The sequence below is a fragment of the Melanotaenia boesemani genome, chromosome 22 (assembly GCF_017639745.1).
Source record: "Melanotaenia boesemani isolate fMelBoe1 chromosome 22, fMelBoe1.pri, whole genome shotgun sequence".
In the NCBI taxonomy this organism is placed as follows: Eukaryota; Metazoa; Chordata; class Actinopteri; order Atheriniformes; family Melanotaeniidae; genus Melanotaenia; species Melanotaenia boesemani.
The window spans coordinates 20,696,010-20,710,498 of NC_055703.1; the positions used below are offsets into that span (position 1 = coordinate 20,696,010).

Below are 14,489 nucleotides of genomic sequence, written 5' to 3' on the forward strand. Positions count from 1 at the left end.
TGAAGGGTAAATTGTGATCAATAGCTTACCCTTTAGGTGATCTACAGAAGTTTTCCAAACATTTATATCCCATCCAGGAGTTTTACAATCCAGCCACAAAATCTTTTTGTTTATTCTGAGACTTTACATGGTAAATCCACAATAAGTAACACCATTATTTATCACATTTTTGGAATTTAAAAAAAAAAAAAAAATATGCCATTGCTATGTTGCTAGTAGACCTCTATTTTGATCCAGAAATTATGATGAAGCCACTTCCTGTAAAACTTTAAATTAGATAGCTTTTAAAATGAGTGTAATGTCCAATCAGGAGCAGCCAAAATACAACAAGTGATCATAAAGTTATACGTCTGTTTGAAATGAACAAACATAATAGTCCCATATGTTGGAATAAAACAAAGATGTTTTTGATGCACAGTGGCACTAAAAACAAACTGAGTTAGTTGGTTTTGTTAGAATGGGAGGTAAATAGTAAGGAGTTTTGTTTTTGTTGGCTTGGTCACTGTTGATCTGTGTGTTATTTCTATAAAGTACTGTTAGTAATAAATTCTCCTTTCTTCTTCTGGTCTTTATGCTGTTTTTTCTATTGATACATTAATTTTACATCATCTTAGCCTCATCATCTGACAACGGAGGCTATCCTGAAAATAGTGTCAGTATGTTGACTGTGCTTTAAAGGGCTGAGCTTCTATATGTGGACCAAAACGGTATTCATGGCTTGGAGTATAGGTCTTTGAAAGCAGTTTTCATCAAGCAAGTAAACCAAGGTAGACTTCCACTCAGTAGACTCAGTCTTTTTGAAAACAAAAATATTCATTACAGCAAATACAGGTTTAAAACAAGGACTAAACCATTTTTAATGGTCAAAAAGCCTTTAGAAAGTCAGACCAGCTCCTAAACAGCAAAAAAAATTAACTTAAACCAGAATGGTAGAAAGATTAAAGTATGGAGAAGACTTGGAGTGGCTCCCTGTTGGAAGTATACATCATCATCACTTGGATGTGGTGTGATGAGTCTGGTTAACCTTTGTTTACTGATGTGACAAAAGACAGAAGCAGTTAGATGATTTCTAAAGTGTGCAGAAATAAACTGTGTCTGCTGTGATTTAAGCAAATGCAATACAGCTGATTGGCTGGTGATTACCAGTACACATGGACTATGAGCCAAAACATACCGGTAAAGCATCTTAGGAGTTTTTCTAAAGCAAAGACTTGGAATATTCCTAAATCCCTCTGTTAACAGATATCTAGACTCATGAGTTTGCTTCAGGAAAGAAAAAAATAATGCCGACAAAGTAGAGAAAAATTTAAATAGAAAATCCATTTTCTGTTGCCATGCTGCCTTCAGAAAATCCTCTCCAACAACCCTTGTTGAGCCCAGCTTTTCTATTTGTAATACCTCATATTTGACATCTCTGAATTTAATCTGGTTACCAAAGAGCGCAATCCTGCAGCTACTTATCCTCCAATGTTCCACATGTAGTCAGTGAGGCCTGGCAGAGCTGATTTTAGCTACTGCACCCTAACGCTGGAATCCTTCATATCTTTATCCTCCGAACATTTAGCATTCTTGTTGTTGTCCTAGTTGTTTAAAGTGTTCTTGTCTCTAATTGTTCCTTTTAGGTTTCCCAACTCTTTTCTACCTCAAAGAAAAGATGCTGCCTTGTAGCAGTCGAGAATTTTTAGTTTCTCTTTTGAACAAAGGCAGCCTCTCATGGCGTTTATCTAAAAATACCCCAAAGCGCCCTGTTATTCCACCCAAAGTGACATCCTCCTGTAGCACAGCAGAGATAACTACATGCACAAAAATGATGAGTGGTGCTTCACATCTGACACTGCGTCCCTGTTGTGCTGGATGTTGTTTTCACTCCTCGCTCATCAAACGCGTACCTTGCTTCAACAACAGAAGTTAATACAGTGTCTAGCTTTGCAAATATGTCTGTCTGCTGCTTATTAATAACATCCTCCATGTCTGTAGCCACAAGAGCCCTCAGCCAGTTAATGTTCTGAAAGACTGGTGTCACATGCTAGGCTGCTTTAGCTCTCACGCTGGTCAACGTTTTTATCCTTGTTCTTTAATGTGATTAATAAACTGGAAGACGTGTTTATCATGTTAAACTTTCTTTTTCAGGAGATTCTTTCACCCAGTTCCGGTTTTCAGAGGAGAAAGACTGGGAGATGGACCCGTTCACAGCCAGCCAGGTAGGTCTGTCCAACCCACTGCTCACCACTACACCCCCTTCTTTCTCTCATTGACATATCCCACTGCAACTTTAACTCTTATTTTTTATATTTTTATAATATACTGTATTCATACATAAAAAAGAAGCTTTTAAAGCCTCTAAAGTACAAACTTGTACTATGACCTCACAATTGGGAGAAATAAAAAAGGTTTAACTATGATATTGCAATTTTAGTCAGCTGTTTGAGCTTTATTGGAGTTTCTTCCACCAAAGTTGTTCCAGCTCTGGTTTGGCCTAAATTAGAGTAGAGAAAAACAGGTGATAGGGTGATTAATGGTTATCTGGTGCAGAGAAAAGAAACTGGAGCTTCAGCATGGATGTGAAGTCGAAGCAGCAGAAGAACATGAACTCAGGGTTCCTCCCATTTCTCTGCTTTGTAATGTTTTATATAGTCAGAACCTTGGTATAGCTGAGTTTTAAAGTGTTTGCAGCTCTGTTTATTAACATTGTTGGTTTTTATAGAACCCACTGAAACAGCATGCGTAAACCCTGCTGTTTATTAGCTCTGGTTTGTATTGAGAAAACACTGGTCCATGTGGCAGAGTGTTCACAAACATTCTCCCTGCACCGTAGTCACCTGAATAAATAAGAGAAAGTGTTGGAGAAGATGTTAAAAGTAATGACGTAGGTTCACTGTGACTCTTTTCTTGGGTAGAAACAACTTAGCAAAAGATTCTCTACCTGTGAGAAGAAAAGAGCCCTTTAGGATTATGTGTGGTGGTACAAGATGTTTGCTGCTGCTTACAAGTCAGATGAGTCCTCCATCATTTCTTACTCATGCAAAAGTACAAATGCTGAAGTTTTCCTTACATCATGCCCAGAAATTAATTTTACAGCTCTAGTAAATAAAAGTACAGTGCATTATTACATAAGGCTTTATCAAGTTGTCAGCACTGACTTAACATTGTGTAAGCAACACTTAAAAGATGGAGCTTGTTTTTAATTTTTTTTTCTGTACAAAGCCTTGGAAAATATGTATTTCTGTTCATGCTACCATCTTTGTTTCCTGTCCAGATGTCAGCTGTGTTTTTGGACCTCCCAGCTCTCGCTCACAGTCTTCAGCAAGTGCCTTTACATCAGAGACTCAACCTGGAAGCCGAGTTGGTTCAGGTACCACCTTAGACTGCACCCCCTACTGTCTCTGGGCTTATTTCAGAACTCAGAGGAAAAGTCTGTCAAGCTTTCTTGCCAGATGTTTATTTTTAATCACAAATGATGTGGGATGAAGATTTTTCTGTTCCTACTAACACTGTGATGTAACAGAGTAATAGCTTTAAGCTTAATTACTAGGAAACTACATTTGTCGAAATGAAAACATATTAGGTTAAATTATACGTGAAAAAGTGAGATCTTGTGTGTAAAAGTTGAGAAAGTGCTTTTGATTTTGACAAACATCTGCATCACTGTTGTGATGTTTCAGGTCTCAACACCAGCAGAGCTTCCCGTTGTTACCCTCACACCTAAACAGGAAGTGCCCCAAGCGTCAAAATTCACTCCTTCCTCCACAGCCTTCAGAAACCCCGGCACCAACCAGAAAATCCCCATAGCTGCAGCGGTGGGCTCAGACTTGCAGGGTTCCTCAGTAGCTGCTGAACCTTTGGTGGATGACGGTGATGAAGAGCTGGACCAGCTGCTCAGCTTACAGAAACCAGACTCTGATGATGCAGGGATGCAGCCAATCAGTGGTGCAGATGAGGAGAGTGCAGCTTCAGAGAGAGGTGAGTTGCAACGGGTTCTTTTATTATTGATAAATTAAGATCTTTTCTGCACCTAACTATGTTAGCATGAAAGCCCATGGTCAGTCCCGACTTTGTTGATTGCAAGTGCTCAAACCTCCACTTAAATCAGCAAATTATCTTTTTTTAAAGTTTTATTTGTCCAAATATTAAAATACAGCAATCTTGTCTGAATTTTAGGCATTTGTAGATTTTTAGATTGACACTAGACATTTCCTCCTGTGTGGGGTCCAGATGCATAAATACAAACAGGTAATTATTAAGGAATAATGTGTGCATACAGTGAAGTTAAAATAGTTGTAAAAAATTTAGCTGATAGTTCAGATTTCCAATAGTTATCATTAGTTTTATAATATACATTTTTGTAACAGTGGGTGTTGTAATTAACTATAGACTCTCATTAGAATGGCTGCCCCTTGCTGAATACATATTATAAATAGAATAAATAAAATTTTTTTCAGACACCCAATGATGGTTATAAGGAACAAACAATGTGTATAGTTCTATGCTAAGTTACGTAGTTGTAGCATATTCTGGGATAAATAAGTACATAGCTGGTTTTTTAAAGCTCCAAATATAGTAAATTGGGAAAATTAAGACAAACTTCACTATGCTCTTTCATTCTGCAGCATGTGAGGACGTTGCACCAAAAACGGTGGAAGAGAAGACGGAGGAGGTGAAAGACAAAGACGTCGCACCTCTGAAATCTGCAGCCGTCAGAGAGGAGATGACAGAGGAGGACCTGGAAGACTGGTTAGATAGCATGATCTCCTGACCACCACAGAGGGGGTATACACAGAAAACTGGTCATGGTGTTACATTTATGGACAATTTCATTTGATGCTTCCTTGTCTCATGCTATCCTCCTCTCTCTTTTGGATGGCTAGTTGTTTGCCTGGCTGAAAGGAGACTGCATGTTTCAGAGGTGTAAAAACAGGACAGAACATCCCAAACAATGTGAGATTGTCAAAATGTCCCCTCAGCACTTCACAGAGAAGTCTCTGTTCCCATCTCTGCTGCCAAAGGAACGGACCGATACTGAAACAGGCCACAGGTGACACATATGGTTTATTGCGTCAATTACTTTATTAATTTCCTCCCCCTACGAGAAATGCTGCTTATCAAAGCTACTACATATGTAAAAATGGCCATATGGTAGCAGATAACCAATGTCAATAATACTTTTATCCAAGTTTTGCAGTTCTCTGGTGTGGGGTTCTTCTACTGTGGAAAGAAGTGCAGGTGGGCAGGACACCACAGTTTAGGAACAAAACCAAACTAAGCAACATCTACATAAGGATCATCTAGATTTTATACAACAATTTTGTCTTTCTTTTATTTTCAAAAGCCACAAAACTAGCTTGATGCAAATCTGCAACTAGTCCAGAACTAGAGCACGGTTTGTGTTAGGAGGAACAAAGAAAAAAAAAAAGAATTTGTTTTTGCATAGTTTTTCAAAAGGCACGTCGGCACTTGATAAACACCTAAAATGAATTGACTCTGGTCCTGGAAGAACCACGTTAAATTCAGAGAGATTTGAAACGGCTTTGAAAGGCAGATCAGATTACTTCTAGCAGCACACATCCATTCAGTGACACAAACATCCTGGTGTTAATGCAGAAACTGGTGCATATACAAACATTCAGTTGTCATGCTGTAACCCTGCACACGCATCAGATACCTAAACACAACAAATTGTGCAACTGGTTGGGGTTAAGCAAGTGAAAAGGCAATGTGATTCAGAATCAAATAGAAGAAACTGCTAAAGAGGCGTTGTGGAGGACGAGGATTCGAACGCACAAACCCAAATCGTAAAATCATTAATGGCAAGTCCGAGAATAGTTTTATGTGTAGTTATCAGAATTCAGATTTTACTTGACAGCATGTGTTGGGGTTCTGTTAACAGGGTGAAGTCAAGCTCAGTGTCTCTGTCAGAAGGGAAAGTAGGGATGGGTGTTTGGGGCGCCGGGTGAGGTTGCCCCCTCTAACCCAGCTGGTCCTCATATTGCTTACGGAAGCAGTCTCCAGTGGGGAAGAAGTCCCAGCATCTCTCCTGGTACAGCTTCCACACATATGACTCCTGCAGGTGGAGAAACGTGTTGAATGATGCATGGTTAGGTTGTGCAATGCTGTTACTAAACTCTGCAGAACTGGCATGTTTTTCTTCCCAGAGACAAATCAATACTGTCTCTGCATCTTCTTGTTAAATTTGTGATTTAAAGAAGTTGGATCTGAGTTGTATGGCTGTAAGTTAATATTAATGTCAAAGCAAAAACCCACACACTGTTTGTTTCTGCTGCTAAATTACACTTGTGCAACATTTCAACCCACTTCATGTGTTGCATAAGTAAAACCTACTGAAGTTAGAATGCCTCCTGGTTTTCCTTCATTTTCTTGAGATTGCTCACAAAGTACTTTTAGAAAGCAGTGATGTGTGTCACATACCTGACCCGTGTGCTCAGTCTCATCCTTATTAATCAGGTACATCAGGAAGAATCTGCACAGAGGACATAAAAAGTGATACAAATGTAAATCTGACATGATTCTGACTTTGTTTGCTGCTATACTTACAGGTAGTTGGCAAGGTTGTGCTCTTGTAAGGTGTGGGTTTCAAATCCATGAGGTGTTCGATCAAAGTAGTCATTCCCAATGCCACAGATGAAGCATTTGGTCTGAAAGAAAGAATGTAAGATGATGCTGCAGCTCCTGAATTTTGATATCATCCCACCAAATCAATTATTAAACCTGATCCAAGTTTCCTTTTAGGACATTTTCATTCAGAAATAGGCCGTATGAGTCTGTACAGTTGTTTCCTAGACAATAGTATCTAATTTTTATTTATCCTACATCTTTGTGAAGGGTAGCCTCAATTTCCTGTTCATGGCTAACAGGAGTGGCACCCAGTGTGGTCTTCTGTTGCTATAGGCCATCCGCTTCAAGGTTGAACATGTTGTGTTCTGAGACGTATTCTACATTCATCGATTGTAACCAGTATTAATTTGAGTTATCCTTTTCTGTCATCCTGAACCAGACAGCTGCTTTTCACTGGGTATTTTCTCTTTTTCTGACCATCTTTTGTAAACCCTAGAGATCGCTGTGCATGAAAATCCGAGTACATCAGCAGTTTCTGAAATACTCAGACCAGCCTTTCTGGCAGCAATGCTGACGCTCCGTTTGAACTTTAGGAAGTTGTCTAGACCGTGTCTACATGCCTTGTGTGAATTCCACTATATTAGAGTTGCATACAAAGGACACTAGATGAGTATGTCCATCTTTTAGACCCAAGCTTACCTCCATGTCCTCTTTGACCTGCTCCTGCTGATCTCTCAGCTCACCAAAGGCATCAATGATCAAACCTGTAGGAAGGTAATGAGAGAAACACTGAGCAGGAGAATTTTTAATCTAGCACCTAATCGGCTATACACAGTAAAGCACATATCTGTACTTTAGGCTTTAAGATGGAGGCAGATATAAGTAACAATATTCACCCTGAATGATGGCCAGCAGGATGACAATAACAAAGAAGAAGAAGGTGATGTCAAACAGGATGCGGTAGAGTTCATAGGGATCTCCAGCTGGGTCCTCCAGCTCGTCCCCAATACCTCCTCCAGCTCTCACACCCACGTACATGTGGAACAAGTAGCACTACAAAGAAAGACAGAAAACAACATTTAAGGCAGCTGGAGTTTATTCAGTAGCACGTAAGAAGAAAATTAAATTTTTAAGACTGGATGCTTTACTTTGTTGCATGAAGAAGAAAAGATGTTGAATAAAAATTGCTGTCAAGCTCTTGCTTCATAAGGAAGTAAGAGGGTCGTCTATTTATAAGCAGTAAATACTTCAGTAAAAGATCCTTTTTCAGAAAAGTAATTTTTTAAGTGTTTGCTGATGAAAAGCTCTTCCATGACATGTAGTTTTCACATCCTGTCTTTATACTCTGATCAAGGCCTGTAGACTAAAATGTTCGTCACCCATTCAGAATAAAAAGCTTTAAGAAAAATTTTTAGCTCCAAACCTTCGCTTTTATTGAAGGCTGGAGGGTTTTTTTTCCCTACAAAGGAAGTTATTTTCAATTTCCTGTATTTATTTTTCTTTTCTTAAATGAATAGACATGAAGGTTTTCAGACGTACCGTCATCATGTCGTCACACTTCATGTCCGGCTCGTCTTCATCCTCACTCTTGTTGTAGAACTTCCTGAAGAAGTTGAAGGCCACCACAGTGTAGAGGTAGACGACCACGGCCAGCAGACCCACAGTCAGGACGAGCTGGAAGCAGAACAAGCTCAGTTATCTGACCTTCATTTATTCACAGTAACAACACAAACAAACGGTACAGGAGTCGATCTTCTCTGATTGTTTTATATGTGGATTCCTGAGGGAGCTTTTGTTTTTTTTTATTGTTTTCCTTTTAAAGAAAGTGAATCTCAAATACTGCAGGACTTTCAAGGTCCTGACAGTTAATATTTTTTCTTTTTTGCCTTCCAATCAGTATTCAGACTTTTAAGTCCTTCAACTTTGCAGAATATAAAACTCAATATGACTGAACTTTCTTCTCTATTGATGATGTACACTTTTTACTTTTGCTTCAGCAGACATGTCTGTGGCCACATTGGTAACGTAGCTAACAATTTCTGTAAGCCAAGTGTTTTGTTTTTACCCAGCTCATGTTTTAGATGATCAAACTGGCACAAAATGTGGATAACATTTGATTTAAATAAGCAAAATAAAAGATTACACTGTTGCTCAAATGCTCGCTGATCAAACTGTATTCAAATATGGAGATGAGACACTTTAAGGGTAATTAAACAGTAACAAACTTCCAACTCTGTTGTATTGACTGTGAGTCAAGCAGTTTTCCTTTTTCGCATATTTTTACTCCAAACATTAATTTTCCAAAACTGTACACAGATATAACTGCAGACAAAGCAGGAAGCAGCGTCTCTGAAAGTTGTTTTTGATTCAGTGTAGTTTACAAATAGCAAAAATTCAGATTTTTATTACTAAATTCTTGTGACGTTACAGCTCCATCATATATGCTCTTTTTATTGTGGCCGTCACCAGAATGTGTTTACAGTTAAGCTGCATATTAAAGGTTAGATTATGATAAGTGTTTTTTTTTTTTTTTTATTGTTCGATTGTGAAGCTGGTTTTTGGAGAACTGATAATACAAACCTCATTGTTTTACCAGGTTTAATCTAGAATATATTATGATGTGTTGTAGTGTTATTAAATTCATACAAACATATCATGTAACTTTTGACCTGCAGTCATTAAAAAGATTTTTATATGTTTTGTTCCCTTTGTAAAATAGACATTCTCATCAGTTTCATCCTGCCATTCATGTTTTTAATTCTCATTACATCCTCAGTCTAATTAAGTCCAGTTGGCAGTTTATTTAAGAAGTCAGGTGTAAAAAGGCACTTTTTTTTGTTTGATTTTCTTATGACGAACGCTCACGTCTATTAATTTTCTGTCCTTCCAAGTTTAGTTATTTTTCATGCCTTTTTATTTCTTAATATCCTGTAACTTGTTTGTACTTCAGAGCTTTTTTTTTTTTCCCCTCAGATGTTATTGTTTTATTTTGCCATGCTGGTGTTTAGTCCCTCTAATGAACCGAAGACCACATGTAGATGCAATTCTCATGAATTAAATATGAAATAAATGTCTAGTGACAGTGTATTCAAAGATCACGAGAGTTTCAAACCTTGTAATAATCTTGTTATATGTCAGCAAACAATGAGCAAGCAAAAGCTTGATGGTTGGAAAAGTGAAGGTCTTTGCCTTGATTGTTGAAGAAAAGACTGAAAACCATAATGCTGGTAGAATGGTTTCTTTTGTTGTGCTTTGGCTCCCTCTGCTGGCAGATCTACTCACCTGCTTCCCGTTGTGAGTGACTGATGACAAGATGGTGCGAAGGGTCTTGAAGCCCATGGCGATGTCCAGCAGATGAGCAGCAAAGAAGAAGTTGTTGAAGTGTCCAAAAATGGACATGGTGGTATACCAGATCAGATACAGGAATAACTGCAGGGAGGGAGGAACGCCTTTAATTATAGCCATTATCATTAAATATGGGATCAATAAAGTATGTCTGATTCTGATTAGAAGATATATATTATCAAGAAAGGATTCAACCTTCAGTAACCATTTCTCTTGGTAAAGATAAAATTGCTTTTCATTCACAAGTGAGACAACTAATACAGTGAAAGCACATTAGGGATCCAGATCACACAACTCACTGTTAGAGCTTCCACAACTTTTTTTTTTTTATGCCATTTCCTTCAGTTTTCCCCACTGAAATGCACTTATGTACAGCAACAACTATACAAGAACTAAACTTACATTGTCAGTCAGAACAACGCCCATTTTCCAGATGTGGTATTTTGTATCGATGGAGCTCAACCTGTCAATGAGGAAAAAAGAAAGGTTTAATCACAAGAGTGCAGCTGCATGATCAACCATGTAAACACTGCAGAAACAATTAAGTTATGATGGTTATTTTCATACAGCTGTGATGCATGCTACACTTGGACCAAATGGACTTTGTATTTAAATTATTGATTAGCTTAATCATTAGCTTTCTGCACAGATCAATTGTGGATATTTCAGTACTAATTTTATTCACTAATCATCCACGTTTGGAAGTATTACATTAAAATTTACTTGTTTTGCAACTAATTTTACCCTAGGAATGTGTCCAGTTTAACATAGTAGCTAAAGGAACAATATTGTGCATCCTTAGTAAATATAATCCCTTTCCACATGAGAAGTTTAACAGTAATGGCTTCATCGATGTGATAGAGGGCTGCAAGTCATTTTACATTAATGTTCCTCATGACTTCATTTAGATATTCTCTTAAGTGATGGAAAGCAGCAGAGTTTATATTTGTAAGTTGCCTAAGAATTGACAGCACATGAAGTATGGCGTAACATAATAGTCCTTAATAGAGTTGCAGTTTAATCACATCAGTTTAACTCAGATTAGCAAGAGGTTGTGTGCAACATGCCGATGGCTGGAAGCTGCTGAAAACTTCCTTCATGAATTAATATTTTATTTTGCTATAAGAATACACATCAAGCTAAAAAGCAGGAAGCATTATGTTTAAACGGATTGGAGCATTAAAATATTGATAGAAGTTGGAAGTTTCTGCCACAGCTTGGAAACTATGCTTCATTCATTTGGTTGAGATACTGAATAAAAAAAATAACTTAATGATGCAGTTAATTATTGTAAGTAAAACCATTAAGGTTTGAAATGTTGAGATACTAGATCCGATGTGTGTAAGTTCTCACCAAGAGAGCAAAGACGCTTCCTTTTCCACAGTTTCCACAGTAGGGTCGAAGTCCAGAGCGTTTTTATCCAGACCTAAAAGCTCAGCAATGCGTTCGGCCCCATACATGTCACCGTATTTGTTGATCACCTACATATCCAGAGTGAGCACAGCAAGAATCAGCCTCATTGCCTAACATTAAGACTGTGCTAGAGAAAATCCAGTCTGCTAAAGAGATGATAAAACAGTCAACTACAGAGAGCGTATCATAAATTACCCTCATAAAATGTTTACAACAATCATTTAATTTTTTTTTCTGGTGCAAAAGCCTATTAAAATACTTCATCTTCAGCTCTGAAGTGACACATACATTGTGTATTTAGTGAAATCAGGAACTACTGTCATCGTCCTAGCATCATCTAATCCTGGTAAGTACATCAGAAAAAAAAAAATCACACAATGCAACCAATTATTTCTTTTCCTGCATGCTCACCTTACGCTTGATAAACTTGTCCCAGTAATTGTTTGGGAAGGATCTGCAATGGAAGTGAAGAATTTGTAACTTAAGATGTAGAAATATGATAAACCCTAATTGGACAAAACAAACTAACTGAGATGAGACACTCACGGCGTGTTGATGACGAGACGATCCCACTGGCCTTTGATGTCGTCATCAGACGGCTGCTCAGTGATGTACAGACCATCAAATTCAAGCTTCCTGGCGATCTCCTTCTCTCTCTTGAAAACCACCAAAGGAACCTAAAAGCAAAACATCAACATGCAGCCAAGACTTTAAAACATCTCAGTGAGGCAGAAACACGGCAAGTATCAAATCATATCTGTACCTTCAGGTAGTAGTACCCGACCAGGCAGAGGAGCGAGATGACGGTGTGGAAAATGGCCAAGAAACGCAGCGTTGGTAACATGTAGCCGGTGCTCTCCTGGAGAACAAACTCATCCATGTCAAAGAGTGTGTCCTCATCATCCTCCTCTTCATCACCCCAGCGGTTTTCTTCATCAACCTCTTCATCACTCTCACCAGTGACCTAAACACAAAAAATGCACAGCAAGATGAAAGTCTTCTCACAAAGATATTGGTGTTTTTTTCTTGTTTGTATTTTTTTTTATGTTTTAGCTTCGTATTTCAAATATGAAACTGTGGAGGGAGTTCTCAAATTTAAGAATAATTTCACTAAACAACATTGAGTGCCATCATTTCTACAGTCTCACTGTTCTTTCTGGTGTATCTTTGGTATTGGGACCACAATCAAATGTTACCTTGTAGAAAAGCAGGATGAAGTTAATGGCAAAGCACACAAACAGGGCCAAGAAACGCAGGTTGTAGAAGTTACGAGCCAGGTAGTTCTGCAAAGAAAAGATTTAATTAACATCAAGACAGACTGCTTAAAAAAAAAAAAAATCCAGAATGTCAAAAAGTAAAGATAAAGATTGCTAACCAGCATCTTGTTCAGGTAGACATCAAGAATAGCAAAGATAGTGGACATGAAGGCAGGAGACGCCTCTTTAGGCTGACTTGATCTGGTTCTGGGCTTCTCCTCTGCCACAGGCTCCTTAGCTTCATCTTCCTTTGGTTTATCCTCCTTCTCCTGGTTCTCTGTGCTGTATCAGTCATATTTGTTAACTTTAAACATGATCTTTTCTTGCAAGGCAATTATTAGTTTTACCCTCTGTTACTTACTCTGCCTTTTCTGGTTCACTCTCAGGAGTTTCAGCTGGTTTAGCAGAGGCTTTCTGCAACACATAAAATACATGTTCATGTAATAACAGACCAGATGTGATGATGAAAGGCATTTTTTTTTTCTTTTAAGAGCCGACCTTTTTGTGATCAGTTGCGGAGGATTCGGCAGACAGCTCAGAAACATCACCCAGACCAGGTTCCACGTGTTTCCCTCCTTCTTTTTTGGGCATTGTCAGCATCTCCAACATTACGTCCACCTCTGCGATGTCCCCTGCTGGTGCCATGGCCGTGTCCATGCTTCCTGACAACTCTACAGCCTCCACTTTATCTCCCTCTAACACATCTCCATGGATACCAAACTGAGTTGGGTCAGGCATGTTTCCGAGGATGTCCGTCACCTTCATGTTCTTGGCTCCTTCGACTAGCCCTCCACCAAACATGGATGACCAGATGATGTGGAAGAAACCGAAGATGAGGCCGTATATTCCCTTAAAGAATCCGGTAAAGAGCATCCAGAAGAAGGAGAAGAAGCCTGTGATTATCTCCTTGATGCTCAGCTTCTTGATTTTCTTGAACTGTTTGCGTACGTTTTTAATCGTAAAAATCTGGCGGACGTCTGAGATCTTCTTCTTCACTGAGCGACATGCAGTGGTGAAAGCAGAGGCAGACTCCAGGGCGCCTTCTTCCTCTCCAGTCAGCTCTTCTAGGATGCTGTGACCATCTTCCTCCTCCTCCTCTTCAGGCTGTTCAACCATGTCGGGCTCAGAAATCTGTGAGGCCAGCTGCATCTCAAAGATGGTGTCCTCGCAGAAGTTCACGAACATCTCCATCTTCTCGCTCTCTCCTCCTTCATTCACCACATCAAAGATGAACTGACGCTTGGATTCTTTGACCTGCGGCTTTTCCCACTGCTCTCGGCTCGACTCACTGATCTCAAAGTAGACCCTCTCGATTCGCTTTGCACTGCCCATGATTTCAATACGACCAAGGTAAGGCTCGAAGTAGCTCAGCATGCTTTCTGCCAGATCTAAGAAGGTGCTGAGGCGGGAGTCGTGGGGCATGTGTTCAGAGAGGTTGGTCAGCAGCACCACCATGTTGAAGCCGATGTCTTTGGCCGGCTCGTGGAATCGCTCCACAAACTCCTTGTAACTGAACATATCGTTCTCATCAGCTTCCACACACGAGAGCAAGAATTCGATCTCTGACTGACTGTACTGCTTCTGGCTCTCCATCGACTTCTGGAACTCTTTTTTTGAGATTATGCCCTTAAACTCAGGGTCGTACTCCTTGAAGTTGTCAGAAGTTGTAAGATCCTTCAGCTTGAGGAACATATCAAAGAACTTGAGGATCATCTCCACGTTGTTTGAAGACTCCACCAGCGTGTCAACCATCTGCTTTCCAATTGTTCCATTCACCACATTACCTGAGGAGGTGGGGTACAAATTTAAGTAAATTATTTTCTGGCTGCATGAAATGACTGAGAAGATTCTGGTAGAAGCTTATGTTGGTTCTTGGTTTAATTTATCCACCCATTAGTCCGTATA

General features: G+C 39.1%; 2 protein-coding genes across 3 annotated transcripts in view; one reads left to right on the forward strand and one right to left on the reverse strand.

Annotated features, from left to right (window-relative positions):
• Positions 1-6,194, forward strand: part of aven (apoptosis, caspase activation inhibitor) — a 32,576-nt gene extending 26,382 nt beyond the window's left edge. Inside the window, exons 3-7 of one of the 2 annotated variants that reach the window (XM_041975038.1) lie at positions 2,131-2,201; positions 3,257-3,352; positions 3,663-3,786; positions 3,826-3,960; positions 4,608-6,194. In XM_041975038.1, the coding sequence (XP_041830972.1) occupies positions 2,131-2,201; positions 3,257-3,352; positions 3,663-3,786; positions 3,826-3,960; positions 4,608-4,753 (572 nt within the window). In that variant the 3' untranslated portion in view covers positions 4,754-6,194. Of the gene's footprint in view, positions 1-2,130; positions 2,202-3,256; positions 3,353-3,662; positions 3,961-4,607 lie in introns of both variants that reach the window. The other variant, XM_041975037.1, reaches the window with a different exon arrangement.
• The window catches only part of ryr3 (ryanodine receptor 3), a 109,909-nt gene continuing 101,339 nt past the window's right edge, over positions 5,920-14,489 (reverse strand). The window contains exons 91-106 of the mRNA XM_041975039.1: positions 13,083-14,368; positions 12,946-12,998; positions 12,704-12,866; positions 12,525-12,611; positions 12,092-12,292; positions 11,875-12,005; positions 11,740-11,782; positions 11,269-11,396; positions 10,318-10,378; positions 9,853-9,999; positions 8,110-8,244; positions 7,467-7,623; positions 7,270-7,334; positions 6,550-6,650; positions 6,424-6,475; positions 5,920-6,058 (exon numbers count right to left, since the gene is read on the reverse strand). Of these exons, the coding sequence (XP_041830973.1) occupies positions 5,963-6,058; positions 6,424-6,475; positions 6,550-6,650; positions 7,270-7,334; positions 7,467-7,623; positions 8,110-8,244; positions 9,853-9,999; positions 10,318-10,378; positions 11,269-11,396; positions 11,740-11,782; positions 11,875-12,005; positions 12,092-12,292; positions 12,525-12,611; positions 12,704-12,866; positions 12,946-12,998; positions 13,083-14,368 (2,906 nt within the window). The 3' untranslated portion in view covers positions 5,920-5,962. The remainder of the gene's footprint in view (positions 6,059-6,423; positions 6,476-6,549; positions 6,651-7,269; positions 7,335-7,466; positions 7,624-8,109; positions 8,245-9,852; positions 10,000-10,317; positions 10,379-11,268; positions 11,397-11,739; positions 11,783-11,874; positions 12,006-12,091; positions 12,293-12,524; positions 12,612-12,703; positions 12,867-12,945; positions 12,999-13,082; positions 14,369-14,489) is intronic.